This window comes from Plectropomus leopardus, chromosome 6, assembly GCF_026936395.1.
Source record: "Plectropomus leopardus strain MGB_pleo_1.0 chromosome 6, ASM2693639v1, whole genome shotgun sequence".
NCBI lineage: Eukaryota > Metazoa > Chordata > Actinopteri > Perciformes > Serranidae > Plectropomus > Plectropomus leopardus.
In genome coordinates, this window is record NC_142181.1 from 174719 (window position 1) to 189718 (window position 15000).

The 15000-nt window shown below is 46.4% G+C and overlaps 1 protein-coding gene across 1 annotated transcript in view; it reads right to left on the reverse strand.

The window, feature by feature from the left end:
* The window catches only part of masp1 (MBL associated serine protease 1), a 21673-nt gene that overhangs the window by 6003 nt on the left and 670 nt on the right, over positions 1–15000 (reverse strand). Inside the window, exons 2-5 of the mRNA XM_088078309.1 lie at positions 14870–15000; positions 11635–11848; positions 10036–10213; positions 1339–1571 (exon numbers count right to left, since the gene is read on the reverse strand). The exon at positions 14870–15000 is cut by the window's right edge and continues 167 nt beyond it. Coding sequence (XP_087934435.1) covers positions 1339–1571; positions 10036–10213; positions 11635–11848; positions 14870–14874 — 630 coding nt within the window. The 5' untranslated portion in view covers positions 14875–15000. The remainder of the gene's footprint in view (positions 1–1338; positions 1572–10035; positions 10214–11634; positions 11849–14869) is intronic.

Here is a 15000-nt window from a genome sequence, read left to right on the forward strand (position 1 = left end):
CTGGGGATCGGGCAAGGGTGTGTGTTCGTGTTTTGTGCGTGTGTGTGTGCGCATGTGTGTGTGTGTGTGTGATCGTGTCTTGTGCGTGTGTGTGTGCATGTGAGTGTGTGTGTGTGTGTGTGTGTGAGCCTCCTCCACAGAGAAACATGTAAAAATGTAAATATTTGTTATCAGTGGCTGGGAGGTTAGAGTCCAGACCCTGAACACACACACACACACACACACACACACACACACACACACACACAGTCCTCAGTGTGTCCTGAGGGGGGCGCTGCAGCAACATCACAGCTATAACTCTTCTCTGACAAGCTTCTGTTTCCCTCAGTTCGCTCTCACAGTCCTGCACACACCAAGTGAAGAAAAACTGTTTTAAACTATTTTAAATAATTTACTTTTCTGACTGAATGCAATGTTGATTATTTAACGAAATGAAGAAGCAAATGTTTGTGGTTTTGTAGATTTTGGAAGAGTTGAGATGGAAAGCTGCTGCGTCAGTGACAGACTGAGAGAGCGCTGCAGCTTCAGCGTGCAGCAGCTGCTCTGCTGTCCTGCACATATCAGGACTGAACCTCCCTCACACCGAGCGCTCCTGCACATATCAGGACCTGAACCTCCCTCACACCGAGCGCTCCTGCACATATCAGGACCTGAACCTCCCTCACACCGAGCGCTCCTGCACATATCAGGACCTGAACCTCCCTCACACCGAGCGCTCCTGCACATATCAGGACTGAACCTCCCTCACACCGAGCGCTCCTGCACATATCAGGACCTGAACCTCCCTCACACCGAGCGCTCCTGCACATATCAGGACCTGAACCTCCCTCACACCGAAAGGCCTGCACATATCAGGACCTGAACCTCCCTCACACCGAGCGCTCCTGCACATATCAGGACCTGAACCTCCCTCACACCGAGCGCTCCTGCACATATCAGGACCTGAACCTCCCTCACACCGAGCGCTCCTGCAGCTGAAAACTGTCACAAAGCGCCCAGTGTTGTTTGACACAGTGACTTGTTGGCAGCAGAGTGTAATCGGGATCAGCTGCTGGAATTCAGATCTGCTGAGAAACGGCGTTCACACAGCAACAACTGTAAGCTCATTAAGTTTGAAAAGCTGCAACATGCAGCCTGAGAGTCTCCAGCCGAGTCAGAGAGGAGATTAGAGCGGCGGGAGGTCAACTCAGACCCACACACACTCACTCATCCATCACTGCACACACTAATCCACTCACACACTACAATCCATTTAACATCATACATACATAAACACACACACACACACACACACACACACACACACACACACACACACACACATTGTGTGCTGATTTTAAAAAGTGAAGTAAAAAAAGAAGAGGAGAGGACATCTCCTGCAGTACCACTATCAGGACAGACAGACTGAGACAGACAGGAAGCAGCGGCGGCAGCCTCACCTCTGCAGGTGCGGTTGTCCGAGTGCAGCAGGTAACCATAGCGACAAGAGCAGTAGTATCCTCCGATGTAGTTGTGACAGAAGTGATCACAGAGGAGGTCTTCATCGCTGCGCTCGCTGCACTCGTCCACATCTGGAGACCATCAGAGGGGGGACGCTGTCAGAGTTATCAGACTGTTTATGTGTCTCTGACTCGTCTGCTATCAGCCGAGTCCCCCGCAGGAGACCAGACTGACACGTTAATCTCCTGCAGAGACACAACTCAAAACTTCCCCACTGCACGTTTCTCTAATCTGCAGATTTTTCTGCTCGTTATAAACACGAGAAACGTCTTTCTGCTCTCCGTTTCAAGCAACGCTCTCTCTGACCGTCACCCACAGGTAGCAACTACTGACGGAGCAACGCAACTAACAGCAACTCATCACACAACTGCAACTGTCCAAACACCTGCAACTCCCCAAACAGCAACTCATCAGCTAACAGCAACTCACCTATTTTTGATTCAAGCTTAGCAATTCACACTAAGGCCAAGTTAAACTATAATTCATTTGAAAGCCTTTTTCTTAGTCTTTCTCACCCATCCTGGAAAACTTTACAGCCAATTCTATTTGTCATAGTGTGCCGCGCCCCCGGCCCATACTCTGAATTTCTATCTGAGTTCTCTGAGCTTATATCATGTTTAGTGCTCAAATCAGACAAAGTGATTATCATAGGGGATTTTAACATTCACATGGATGTTAATAGTGATAGCCTTAGTTCTGCTTTCTCCACACTTTTGGATTCAATAGGCTTCAGTCAGTGTGTACATAAACCCACCCACCGCTACAATCACACCCTCGATTTAGTCCTTGCATACGGCATTGATATTGCAGATTTATTAGTCTTTCCTGAGATTCCTGCTCTGTCAGACCATTATTTGATAACTTTTAATTTTTTATTACTTGACTACAAGCCTCTCAGTAAGAGCTACTCTTCTAGATGTCTATCTGACTCAGCAGTGGCTAAATTTAAGAAACTAATTCCCTCTGCTTTGACATCATTACCATGTCTTACAACTCCTGAGCACACTACTACTAACTTAAGTCATTCCCAAATTGACTGTCTCATCGATAATGCTACTGGCTCACTGCGATCAGCTCTCGACACTGTTGCACCCTTCAAGAAGAAAATAATGAAACAAAGAAAATTAGCTCCGTGGTTTAACCTCCAGATTCGCAAATTGAAACAAACATCGTGAAAATTTGAAAGACATTGGCGTTCGACCAAACTGGAAGAGTCCCGTTTAGTCTGGCTGGACAGTCTTAAAGTCTATAAGAAGGCCCTCCGCCATGCCAGGGCAAACTATTATTCATCACTAATTGAGGAAAACAAAAACAATCCCAGGTTTCTTTTCAACACTGTAGCCAGGTTGACTCAGAGTCACAGCTCCATGGAGCCCTGTATTCCTTCAGCCCTCAGCAGTGACGACTTTATGAATTTCTTTAATAATAAAATCATAACTATTCGAGATAAAATCCATCACCTCTTACCCTCAACTGACCTGACCCCGGACTCAGATAGCCTGATTATGGCAGCAAGACCCGAAATTTATCTAGACCATTTCTCCCCCATTGACCTTCATCAACTCTATACTTTGGTTTCTGCATCTAAGCCATCAACATGCCTGCTAGACCCCATCCCAACTAAGCTCCTTAAGGAAGTTTTACCTTTATTAGACAACTTTTTATTAGATATAATCAACTCGTCTTTATTGACAGGTTATGTACCTCAGTCTTTTAAAGTAGCTGTCATTAAACCTCTTCTAAAGAAGCCCACTCTCGATCCTGAGGTTTTAGCTAACTATAGACCGATATCTAATCTCCCCTTTATTTCTAAAATCCTTGAGAGAGTGGTTGCTCATCAGCTCTGTGACTTTCTCCGAGACAACAGTTTATTCGAGGACTTTCAGTCAGGCTTTAGAGTTCATCATAGCACAGAGACGGCACTAGTAAAAATTAATAACGACTTATTTATCGCTTCTGACACAGGTCTGGTCTCTGTTTTAATCCTATTAGATCTCAGTGCTGCATTTGACACCATTGACCATCAAATCTTACTGCACAGACTTGAAACCTCAATTGGCCTTAAAGGAACGTCACTAGCCTGGTTTAAGTCATACTTATCAGATCGTTCCCAATTTGTTCACATCAATGATCAACCCTCCGCACATACAAAGGTCTGCTTTGGAGTGCCACAAGGTTCGGTGCTCGGACCAATCCTTTTCACTTTATATATGCTTCCTCTAGGCAACATAATTAGAAAACATTCCTTAAATTTCCATTGTTATGCTGATGATACGCAATTATATCTATCTATGAAACCAGATGAAACTGATCAGCTATCTAGACTTCAAACATGTCTTAAGGATGTAAAAGCCTGGATGAGCCGTAATTTCCTGATGTTGAATTCAGACAAAACTGAAGTTATTGTTCTTGGCCCAAAACACCTCAGAAGCTCCTTTTCCAACAATTTAATTTCTCTAGATGGCATTACCCTGGCCTCTAGCACAACTGTAAGGAACCTCGGAGTTTTATTTGACCAGGATTTATCCTTTGCCTCCCATATAAAACAAACTTCAAGGACGGCTTTCTTTCACTTGCGTAACATCGCAAAAATTAGACATATCCTATCCCAAACAGATGCTGAAAAATTAGTACATGTATTTGTCACCTCTAGGCTGGATTACTGTAATTCACTATTATTTGGTTGCCCAAACAAATCTCTTAGGTCTCTCCAACTGGTGCAGAACGCTGCTGCTCGTGTTTTAACGGGAAGCAAGAAAAGGGATCATATTTCTCCTGTTTTAGCTTCTCTGCACTGGCTCCTGTGAAATCCAGGATTGAATTTAAAATCCTCCTCCTTACTTATAAAGCTCTAAATGGTCAGGCTCCATCCTATCTGTCACAGCTCATAGTTCCTTACCAACCCTCAAGATCACTGCGCTCTGAAAACGCAGGGTTACTTGTGATTCCCAAAATTTCCAAAAGTAGGTTAGGAACCAGAGCCTTCAGCTACCACGCTCCTCTCCTATGGAACCATCTTCCATTTTCGGTCAGGGAGGCAGACACCGTTTCAACTTTTAAGGGTAGACTTAAGACCTTCCTCTTTGATAAAGCTTATAATTAGGGCTGGCTCAGGTTGCCTGGTCCAGCCCATAGTTAAACTGACATAGGTTTAACCTGCCGGGGGACTTCCTCTGATACGCTGAGCTCCTTTCCTTCTCTCAATGCCGCCATCAGAAATCATGCATGTCTGTTTACTGCATTGCCATGTGCAAGCTTAACTTAGCTCTGTGATAGCCATGTGGTACTCTCACCACCTGGGGCTCGCGATTACAGAGCCTGGGTCTGTTGAACTGTACTACGCTAATCCCATTGCCTCTCGGGAGCGTTCCTGCTCCCTTGTTTCCTAGTTTCCCTGGATCCTGGCCGTAACCTTGACTGTGCCTGACCGTGGTGATAGCTGTGCTGATGCTGAGACCCTGCATTTGGTTGTGCTCTCGTGCTGTGGCTGTACTGATTCTGTGTCCCCGCTCGCCTCTGATCGTGGTCTGGTCCTGGTTGCGCCGATGCTGTGATCTTGCCTTTGGACAACTCCCTTTCACATATGCATGAGACTGTTATCATCTCTATCAACATCATCATAGAGAGCAATTACTAATTTCACACCTGCCATTATTGTAATATGACATGCATCTGTTTCTATTGTTGCTGTGCCCCCCCCCCCTCTCCTCCTCTCTTTCTCTTTCCTTTTTTGCCATGATTGTATTTCACTTGCTATTTACGGCATCTATTGCTCGTCTGTCCGTCCTGGAAGAGGGATCCCTCACTATCCTCTACCGCTCTTCCTGAGGTTTCTTTTTTTTTTTTTTTTTCCCCGTTACAGGGGTTCTTTTTGGGGAGTTTTTCCTTGGGTGATGTGAGGGTCTAAGGGCAGAGGGATGTCGTACACTGTAAAGCCCTCTGAGGCAAACCTTGTTTTGTGATAATGGGCTATATAAATAAAACTGACTTGACTTGACCAAACAACTGCAACTCACCAAACCGCAACTCACCAAACCGCAACTCACCAACTAACAGCAACTCCCCAAACAACTGCAACTCACCAAACAACAACTCCCCAAACAACTGCAACTCACCAAACAACAACTCACCAACTAACAGCAACTCCCCAAACAACTGCAACTCACCAAACAACTCACCAAACAACCGCAACTCACCAAACAACTGCAACTCACCAAACAACTCACCAAACAACCGCAACTCACCAAACAACTGCAACTCACCAAACAGCAACTCATCAGCTAACAGCAACTCCCCAAACAACTGCAACTCACCAAACAACTGCAACTCACCAAACAGCAACTCATCAGCTAACAGCAACTCTGCAAACAACTGCAACTCACCAAACGGCAACTCACCAAACAGCAACTCACCAACTAACAGCAACTCCCCAAACAACTGCAACTCACCAAACCGCAACTCACCAAACCACAACTCACCAACTAACAGCAACTCCCCAAACAACTGCAACTCACCAAACAACAACTCCCCAAACAACAGCAACTCACCAAACAACAACTCACCAACTAACAGCAACTCCCCAAACAACTGCAACTCACCAAACAACTCACCAAACAACCGCAACTCACCAAACAACCGCAACTCACCAAACAGCAACTCATCAGCTAACAGCAACTCCCCAAACAACTGCAACTCACCAAACAACCGCAACTCACCAAACAACCGCAACTCACCAAACAGCAACTCATCAGCTAACAGCAACTCCGCAAACAACTGCAACTCACCAAACCGCAACTCACCAAACAGCAACTCACCAACTAACAGCAAATCCCCAAACAACTGCAACTCACCAAACAACCGCAACTCACCAAACAGCAACTCACCAACTAACAGCAACTCCCCAAATAGCTGCAATTCACCAAACAGCAACTCATCAGCTAACAGCAACTCCCCAGCTAACAGCAACTCCCCAACTAACAGCAACTCCCCAAACAACTTTAACTCACTAAACAGCAACTTGCCAAAAAACAGCAACTCCCCAAACAACTGCAACTCACCAATCAACTCACCAAACAACTCACCAAACAACTGCAACTCACCAAACAGCAACTTATCAACTAACAGCAACTCCCCAAACAACTGTAACTCATCAAACAGCAACTTGCCAAAAAACACCAACTCACCAAACAACTGCAACTCAACAAACAGCAAGTCACCAAACAACAATTCACCAAACAGCAACTCACCAAACAACTGCAACTCACCACACAGCAACTCACCAAACAACTGCAACTCACCAAACAACCACAACTCACCAAACAACAACTCACCAAACAGCAACTCACCAAACAACTGCAACTCACCAAACAACAACTCACCAAACAACTGCAACTCACCAAACAGCAACTCATCAGCTAACAGCAACTCTGCAAACAACCGCAACTCACCAAACTGCAACTCACCAAACAACCGCAACTCACCAAACAACTGTAACGCACCAAACAACTGCAACTCACCAAACAACAACTCACCAAACAACTGCAACTCACCAAAGAACAACTCACCAAACAACTGCAACTCACCAAACAACAACTCACCAAACAACTGCAACTCACCAAAGAACAACTCACCAAACAACTGCAACTGTCCAAACACCTGCAACTCCCCAAACAGCAACTCATCAGCTAACAGCAACTCACCAAACAACTGCAACTCACCAAACCGCAACTCACCAAACCGCAACTCACCAACTAACAGCAACTCCCCAAACAACTGCAACTCACCAAACAACAACTCACCAAACAGCAACTCACCAAACAACTGCAACTCACCAAACAACTCACCAAACAATTGCAACTCACCAAACAACCGCAACTCACCAAACAACATCTCACCAAACAACTGCAACTCACCAAACAACCGCAACTCACCAAACTGCACCTCACCAAACAACCGCAACTCACCAAACAACTGTAACGCACCAAACAACCGCAACTCACCAAACAACAACTCACCAAACAACTGCAACTCACCAAAGAACAACTCACCAAACAACTGCAACTCACCAAACAACCGCAAGTCGCCAAACAACCGCAACTCACCAAACAACAATTCACCAAACAGCAACTCACCAAACAACTGCAACTCACCACATAGCAACTCACCAAACAACTGCAACTCACCAAACAACCGCAACTCACCAAACAACAACTCACCAAACAGCAACTCACCAAACAACTGCAACTCACCAAACAACAACTCACCAAACAACTGCAACTCACCAAACAACCGCAACTCACCAAACAACAACTCACCAAACAACTGCAACTCACCAAACAACCGCAACTCACCAAACTGCAACTCACCAAACAACCGCAACTCACCAAACAACTGTAACGCACCAAACAACTGCAACTCACCAAACAACAACTCACCAAACAACTGCAACTCACCAAACAACAACTCACCAAACAACTGCAACTCACCAAACAACCGCAACTCACCAAACAACAACTCACCAAACAACTGCAACTCACCAAACAACCGCAACTCACCAAACTGCAACTCACCAAACAACCGCAACTCACCAAACAACTGTAACGCACCAAACAACTGCAACTCACCAAACAACAACTCACCAAACAACTGCAACTCACCAAACAACAACTCACCAAACAACTGCAACTCACCAAACAGCAACTCACCAAACAACTTCAACTCACCAAACAACCGCAACTCACCAAACAACTGCAACTCACCAAACAACAACTCACCAAACAACTGCAACTCGCCAAACAACCGCAACTCACCAAACAACTGCAACTCACCAAACAACCGCAACTCACCAAACTGCAACTCACCAAACAACCGCAACTCACCAAACAACTGTAACGCACCAAACAAAAACTCACCAAACAACCGCAACTCACCAAACAACCGCAACTCACCAAACAACCGCAACTCACCAAACAACCGCAACTCACCAAACAGCAACTCACCAAACAACTGCAACTCACCACATAGCAACTCACCAAACAACTGCAACTCACCAAACAACCGCAACTCACCAAACAACAACTCACCAAACAGCAACTCACCAAACAACTGCAACTCACCAAACAACAACTCACCAAACAACTGCAACTCACCAAACAACCGCAACTCACCAAACAACAACTCACCAAACAACTGCAACTCACCAAAGAACAACTCACCAAACAACTGCAACTCACCAAACAGCAACTCACCAAACAACTTCAACTCACCAAACAACCGCAACTCACCAAACAACTGCAACTCACCAAACAACAACTCACCAAACAACTGCAACTCGCCAAACAACCGCAACTCACCAAACAACTGCAATTCACCAAACAACCGCAACTCACCAAACTGCAACTCACCAAACAACTGCAACTCACCAAACAACTGTAACGCACCAAACAAAAACTCACCAAACAACCGCAACTCACCAAACAACTGCAATTCACCAAACAACCGCAACTCACCAAACTGCAACTCACCAAACAACTGCAACTCACCAAACAACTGTAACGCACCAAACAAAAACTCACCAAACAACCGCAACTCACCAAACAACCGCAACTCACCAAACAACTGCAACTCACCAAACAACCGCAACTCACCAAACTGCAACTCACCAAACAACCGCAACTCACCAAACAACTGCAACTCACCAAACAACTGCAACTCACCAAACAACAACTCACCAAACAACTGCAACTCACCAAAGAACAACTCACCAAACAACTGCAACTCACCAAACAGCAACTCACCAAACAACTGCAACTCACCAAACAACCGCAACTCACCAAACAACTGTAACGCACCAAACAACCGCAACTCACCAAACAACAACTCACCAAACAACTGCAACTCACCAAAGAACAACTCACCAAACAACTGCAACTCACCAAACAACCGCAACTCACCAAACAACAATTCACCAAACAGCAACTCACCAAACAACTGCAACTCACCACACAGCAACTCACCAAACAACTGCAACTCACCAAACAACCGCAACTCACCAAACAACAACTCACCAAACAACTGCAACTCACCAAACAACCGCAACTCACCAAACTGCAACTCACCAAACAACCGCAACTCACCAAACAACTGCAACTCACCAAAGAACAACTCACCAAACAACTGCAACTCACCAAACAACAACTCACCAAACAACTGCAACTCACCAAAGAACAACTCACCAAACAACTGCAACTCACCAAACAACCGCAACTCACCAAACAACTGTAACGCACCAAACAGCAACTTGCCAAAAAACAGCAACTCACCAAACAACAACTCGTTGTTGGCGGTGTGACGGTTTGGCGTTGTTGGCGGTGTGACGGTTTGGCGTTGTTGGCGGTGTGACGGTTTGGCGTTGTTGGCGGTGTGACGGTTTGGCGTTGTTGGCGGTGTGACAGTTTGGCGTTGTTGGCGGTGTGACGGTTTGGCGTTGTGGGTGGTATCGTCGTTGCATTGATGGCGGCATTGACGGTGGCTTACCCACTGCGCTGTAGTGAGCCATGAATCCGGAATATCGCTCCTCGTTGGAAAAGTCAGAGCAGAAGACGACATTGATAGAGTTTCTTGGAGACGTGATGATCTGCTGAGCCGGCACCGTCTCCGTGTCCGTCTCCTCCCGTCCACAGAACAAGGCCAGCACCTCCCCCTCCGCCTCCACCTTAACAACACGGGTACATGATGGGGACAGCACAGAGACAGCACAGGGACAGCACAGGGACAGCACAGAGACAGCACAGGGACAGCACAGAGACAGCACAGAGACAGCACAGGGACAGCACAGACAGCACAGGGACAGCACAGGGACAGCACAGAGACAGCACAGGGACAGCACAGACAGCACAGAGACAGCACACAGAGACAGCACAGGGACAGCACAGACAGCACAGGGACAGCACAGAGACAGCACAGAGACAGCACAGAGACAGCACAGACAGCACAGAGACAGCACAGGGACAGCACAGGGACAGCACAGAGACAGCACAGAGACAGCACAGGGACAGCACAGAGACAGCACAGAGACAGCACAGAGACAGCACAGGGACAGCACAGAGACAGCACAGAGACAGCACAGGGACAGTACAGAGACAGCACAGGGACAGCACAGACAGCACAGGGACAGCACAGACAGCACAGGGACAGCACAAAGACAGCACGGGGACAGCACGGGGACAGCACGGGGACAGCACGGAGACAGCACGGGGACAGCACAGAGCCAGCATGGAGAAAGACAGAAACTCAGTTTGATGTCCCAGCAGAGTTGAGTTGTTTGAGTTCTGGTTTAACCGATGATTCTCATTTACAAACAAACAGTTTTCGTTCGATGATTATCCTCATGATGGTTTGAACAAATGAACGTAAAAACCGTGTGATCTCCCAATCAGCTGTGCATAATTACTCACCTGTGACACCTGTAACACCTGTGACACCTGTAACACCTGTGCCACCTGTAACACCTGTGACACCTGTGATAACTGTAACACCTGTAACACCTGTCACACCTGTGAAACCTGTGACACGTGTAACACCTGTGACACCTGTAACGCCTGTGATACCTGTAACACCTGTAACACTTGTGACACCTGTCACACCTGTGACACCTGTGACACCTGTGACACCTGTAACACTTGTGACACCTGTCACACCTGCCACACCTGTGCCCCTGACATGTTTTAGCGGCCATGAGAAGCTACACTGCCACCTGTGGTGCATCTTATTTACACAGAAAAATTAACAGACATAACTAAAGGCTCCTTCACAGGGTCATTTTATTTTCTTTAAAACATTTCTGACATTTATTTCCCCTTTTTGGAATTTTGGTCACTTTTTCTGTTTTTTAACATTAAAATATTTTTGTGCTTTTCTCCCTTTGAAATGATTTATCAATTTTTCTTTCATCATTATCATCATGATCATTATTATTATTATCACCAGACTCTGCAGGACAAATGTTCACACTGAGTCAGTGTACAGCAGGTCTCTGATCCAGGTCCATGATTCAGGCCCATGATTCAGGACCTTGATCCAGGTCCCCGAGCTTTTGAGTGTTTCAGTCTTACCCATATTGCAGCGGGGTCTCACCTTGACGTAGTCGTACTCGCACAGGTAGGATGGCTCCAGGTCGAAGTGGCTGAAGTACAGTCGGACTTGGAAGCCGGGGGGAACACTGACGTTCCAGCGGAGCTCCGTCTCCCAGGGATACGGCTCTGGGAAGTTTGGAGACTGCAGGCTGCCGTACATCTCTGAGAGCAGGTGGGCGTCGCCGGCCACGAGGAGGAGGAGCAACAACAAAACACTACACACAAATACATAAACTCATTATTATTATTAATTATTATTATTATCATCATAATTGTTGTTGTTTTTATTTTTTTATTGTGGAATTATTATTAAGATTATCATTGTTATTTTATTATTATTTTGTTGTTTTTGTTATTATTATGTATTAGTCAGGCGTGTTTGGACTGCACTGATTGGGATGTTTTCAGGACTGCTACCAAAACTCTGGATGAGTTTACAGATACTGTGACGTCCTACATTAGCTTCTGTGAGGACAGCTGTATACCAACACGGACCAGGGTGGGTCATAACAATGACAAGCCCTGGTTCACAGCAAAACTCAGACAGCTCAGGTCAGACAAAGACGCAGCTTTCAGGAGTGGGAACAGAGACGGTTTCAGAGAGGCAAAGTATGCGTTTAGCAAGGAGGTGAGAAGAGCTAAACGTTTGTACTCTGAGAAACTCCAACACCAGTTCTCAGCCGGTGACACTGCCTCTGTGTGGAGGGGGCTCAGGCAGATAACCAACTACAAACCCAGAGCCCCACAAGCTGCCAATGACTTGCGTCTGGCCAACAGCCTGAATGAGTTTTACTGTAGATATGAAAGACAATGGGACAGTCCTGACTCCATCCCCCATCACACCTCTGACCAGCCTCAACCCTCCACCTGCACCTCCCCCATCTCAGCAGGAGCTTCACCACAGCTGCCCACCTCAGAAGCTCCCAACTCATCCTCCCCCTCCCCCCCAGTGACACCTTTCTCCATCCAGGAGAAGGATGTCAACAGACTGTTCAAGAGGCACAACCCCCGCAAAGCAAGTGGGCCGGACTCTGTCTCTCCATCCACCCTGAAGCACTGTGCTGATCAGCTGTCTCCAGTGTTCACAGACATTTTCAACACCTCACTGGAGACATGCCACGTACCGGCCTGCTTCAAGGCCTCCACAATCATCCCTGTTCCCAAGAAGCTGAGGACAACAGGTCTCAATGACTACAGACCCGTCGCCTTGACCTCTGTGGTTATGAAGTCACTTGAGCGCCTCATGCTTCCACACATCAAAGACATTACTGACTCACACCTGGACCCCCTACAGTTTGCCTACAGAGTCAACAGGTCTGTAGATGATGCAGTTAACCTGGCCTTGCATTTCATCCTCCAGCACCTGGACTCCCCAGGATCCTATGCCAGGATCCTGTTTGTGGATTTCAGCTCTGCCTTCAACACAATCATCCCAGCTCTCCTGCAGGACAACCTCTCCCAGCTGAACGTGCCAGACTCCACTTGCAGGTGGATCACAGACTTCCTGTCTGACAGGAGGCAGCATGTAAAGCTGGGAAAACACATCTCTGACTCCCGGACTATCAGCACTGGATCCCCTCAGGGCTGTGTTCTGCCCCTCTGCTATTCTCCCTGTACACCAACAGCTGCACCTCCAGTCACCAGTCTGTCAAGCTCCTGAAGTTTGCGGACGACACGACCCTCATCGGGCTCATCTCTGATGGAGATGAGTCCGCCTACAGGAGGGAGACAGACCGTCTGGTGTCCTGGTGCAGCTTGAACAATCTGGAGCTCAACGCTCTAAAGACAGTGGAGATGATAGTAGACTTCAGAGGGAGCACAGCCCCACTCACCCCCATCACCCTGAGGGACTCTCCAGTGGTCACGGTGGAGTCCTTCTGCTTCCTGGGCACCATCATCACCGAGGACCTCAAGTGGGAGCTGAACATCAGCTCTCTTACCAAAAAAGCCCAACAGAGGATGTTCTTCCTGCGGCAGCTGAGGAAGTTCAACCTGCCAGTGAAGATGATGGTGCACTTCTACACCTCCATCATGGAGTCCATCCTCACCTCCTCCATCACCATCTGGTACGCTGCAGCTACCGCCAAGGACAAGCGCAGGCTGCAGCGTATCATCCGCTCTGCTGAGAAGGTCATCGGCCGCAGTCTGCCTTCCCTCCAGGACCTGTACGCCTCCAGGACTCTGAGGCGTGCAGGTAAGATTGTGGCCGATCCCTCCCACCCTGGACACAAACTCTTTCAATTACTCCCCTCTGGCAGGAGGCTTCGGTCCATCAAGACCAGAACCTCACGCCACAAGAACAGTTTCCTCCCGTCTGCCACCGGCCTCATAAACAAGGCCCAGGTCCCCCACTGACGCACTCTCCTCATAGACTGTACGTTACATTAACGTGTTCATTAATGCACATCACCGGCACTGCTGCTGGTCATGCGGCACATCCACACCATAAAGTTGCACTCAAACCTGTATAAATGTGAATTTCAATGTAAATATCAATATATATCTTGCACTCCAACCATTCTTGTATATAACTTTAATTCCATGGTTCTGTTTCTTGCACTGTTACACTGTTACTTGTGTTACTTGTTTTGTTTTGCACTGCTAGACTCGTACTTTTTATATTTTATATTTTATATTTGTATCTTCTATTTTATGTGTTTTTTTTTTTCTATATTTATGTTGCACCAACCCACCAGAACAAAATACTCGTATTGTGTTAACTATACCTGGCAATAAATCTTTTTCTGATTCTGATTCTGATTCTTCTGATTCTATTACTCACATGGGGATCAAACTGCGACTCTGAATGTTTCAAAGCATTATTTGATATTGATCCATCAGTTGATTGATTGTTGCAGAACTCAACGTCACGGTTTTATGAAACAAGAAAAACACTCAAATATTCAATAAAGAGAAAAATGTCAGAGAATTATTCTTCTTTTGTTTCAGCGCTGATTCATCGGCTTCTCTTCACACATTTTCTCTTTATTGTCTTCAGAATATTAATAATACTAATACTAACAATAACAATAGTAATGATAATAATGATAATGATAACAATAAACATAATGATGATGATAATAATAATAATAATAATAATAATAATGCACTGATACAGAGAAACAGTGACGTTTTCCTGCAGGAACACAAACTTGTTCAGGCTGCAGAAAAACTGAGGGAACTTCATACAAACAGTTTTAATGATTCATCGATAAATAATAAATCAGTCAACTGACCTCATGCTGCAGCAGTCTTCAGCTCCTCTGTCTGTCTCTCAGTGTCCCTCAGAGTGTCTCTCGTTGTCTCTCAGAGTGTCTCTCGATCTGTGCGGACCCGCGGAGTCTGGCGCACTTCAGCCGTGCAGTTA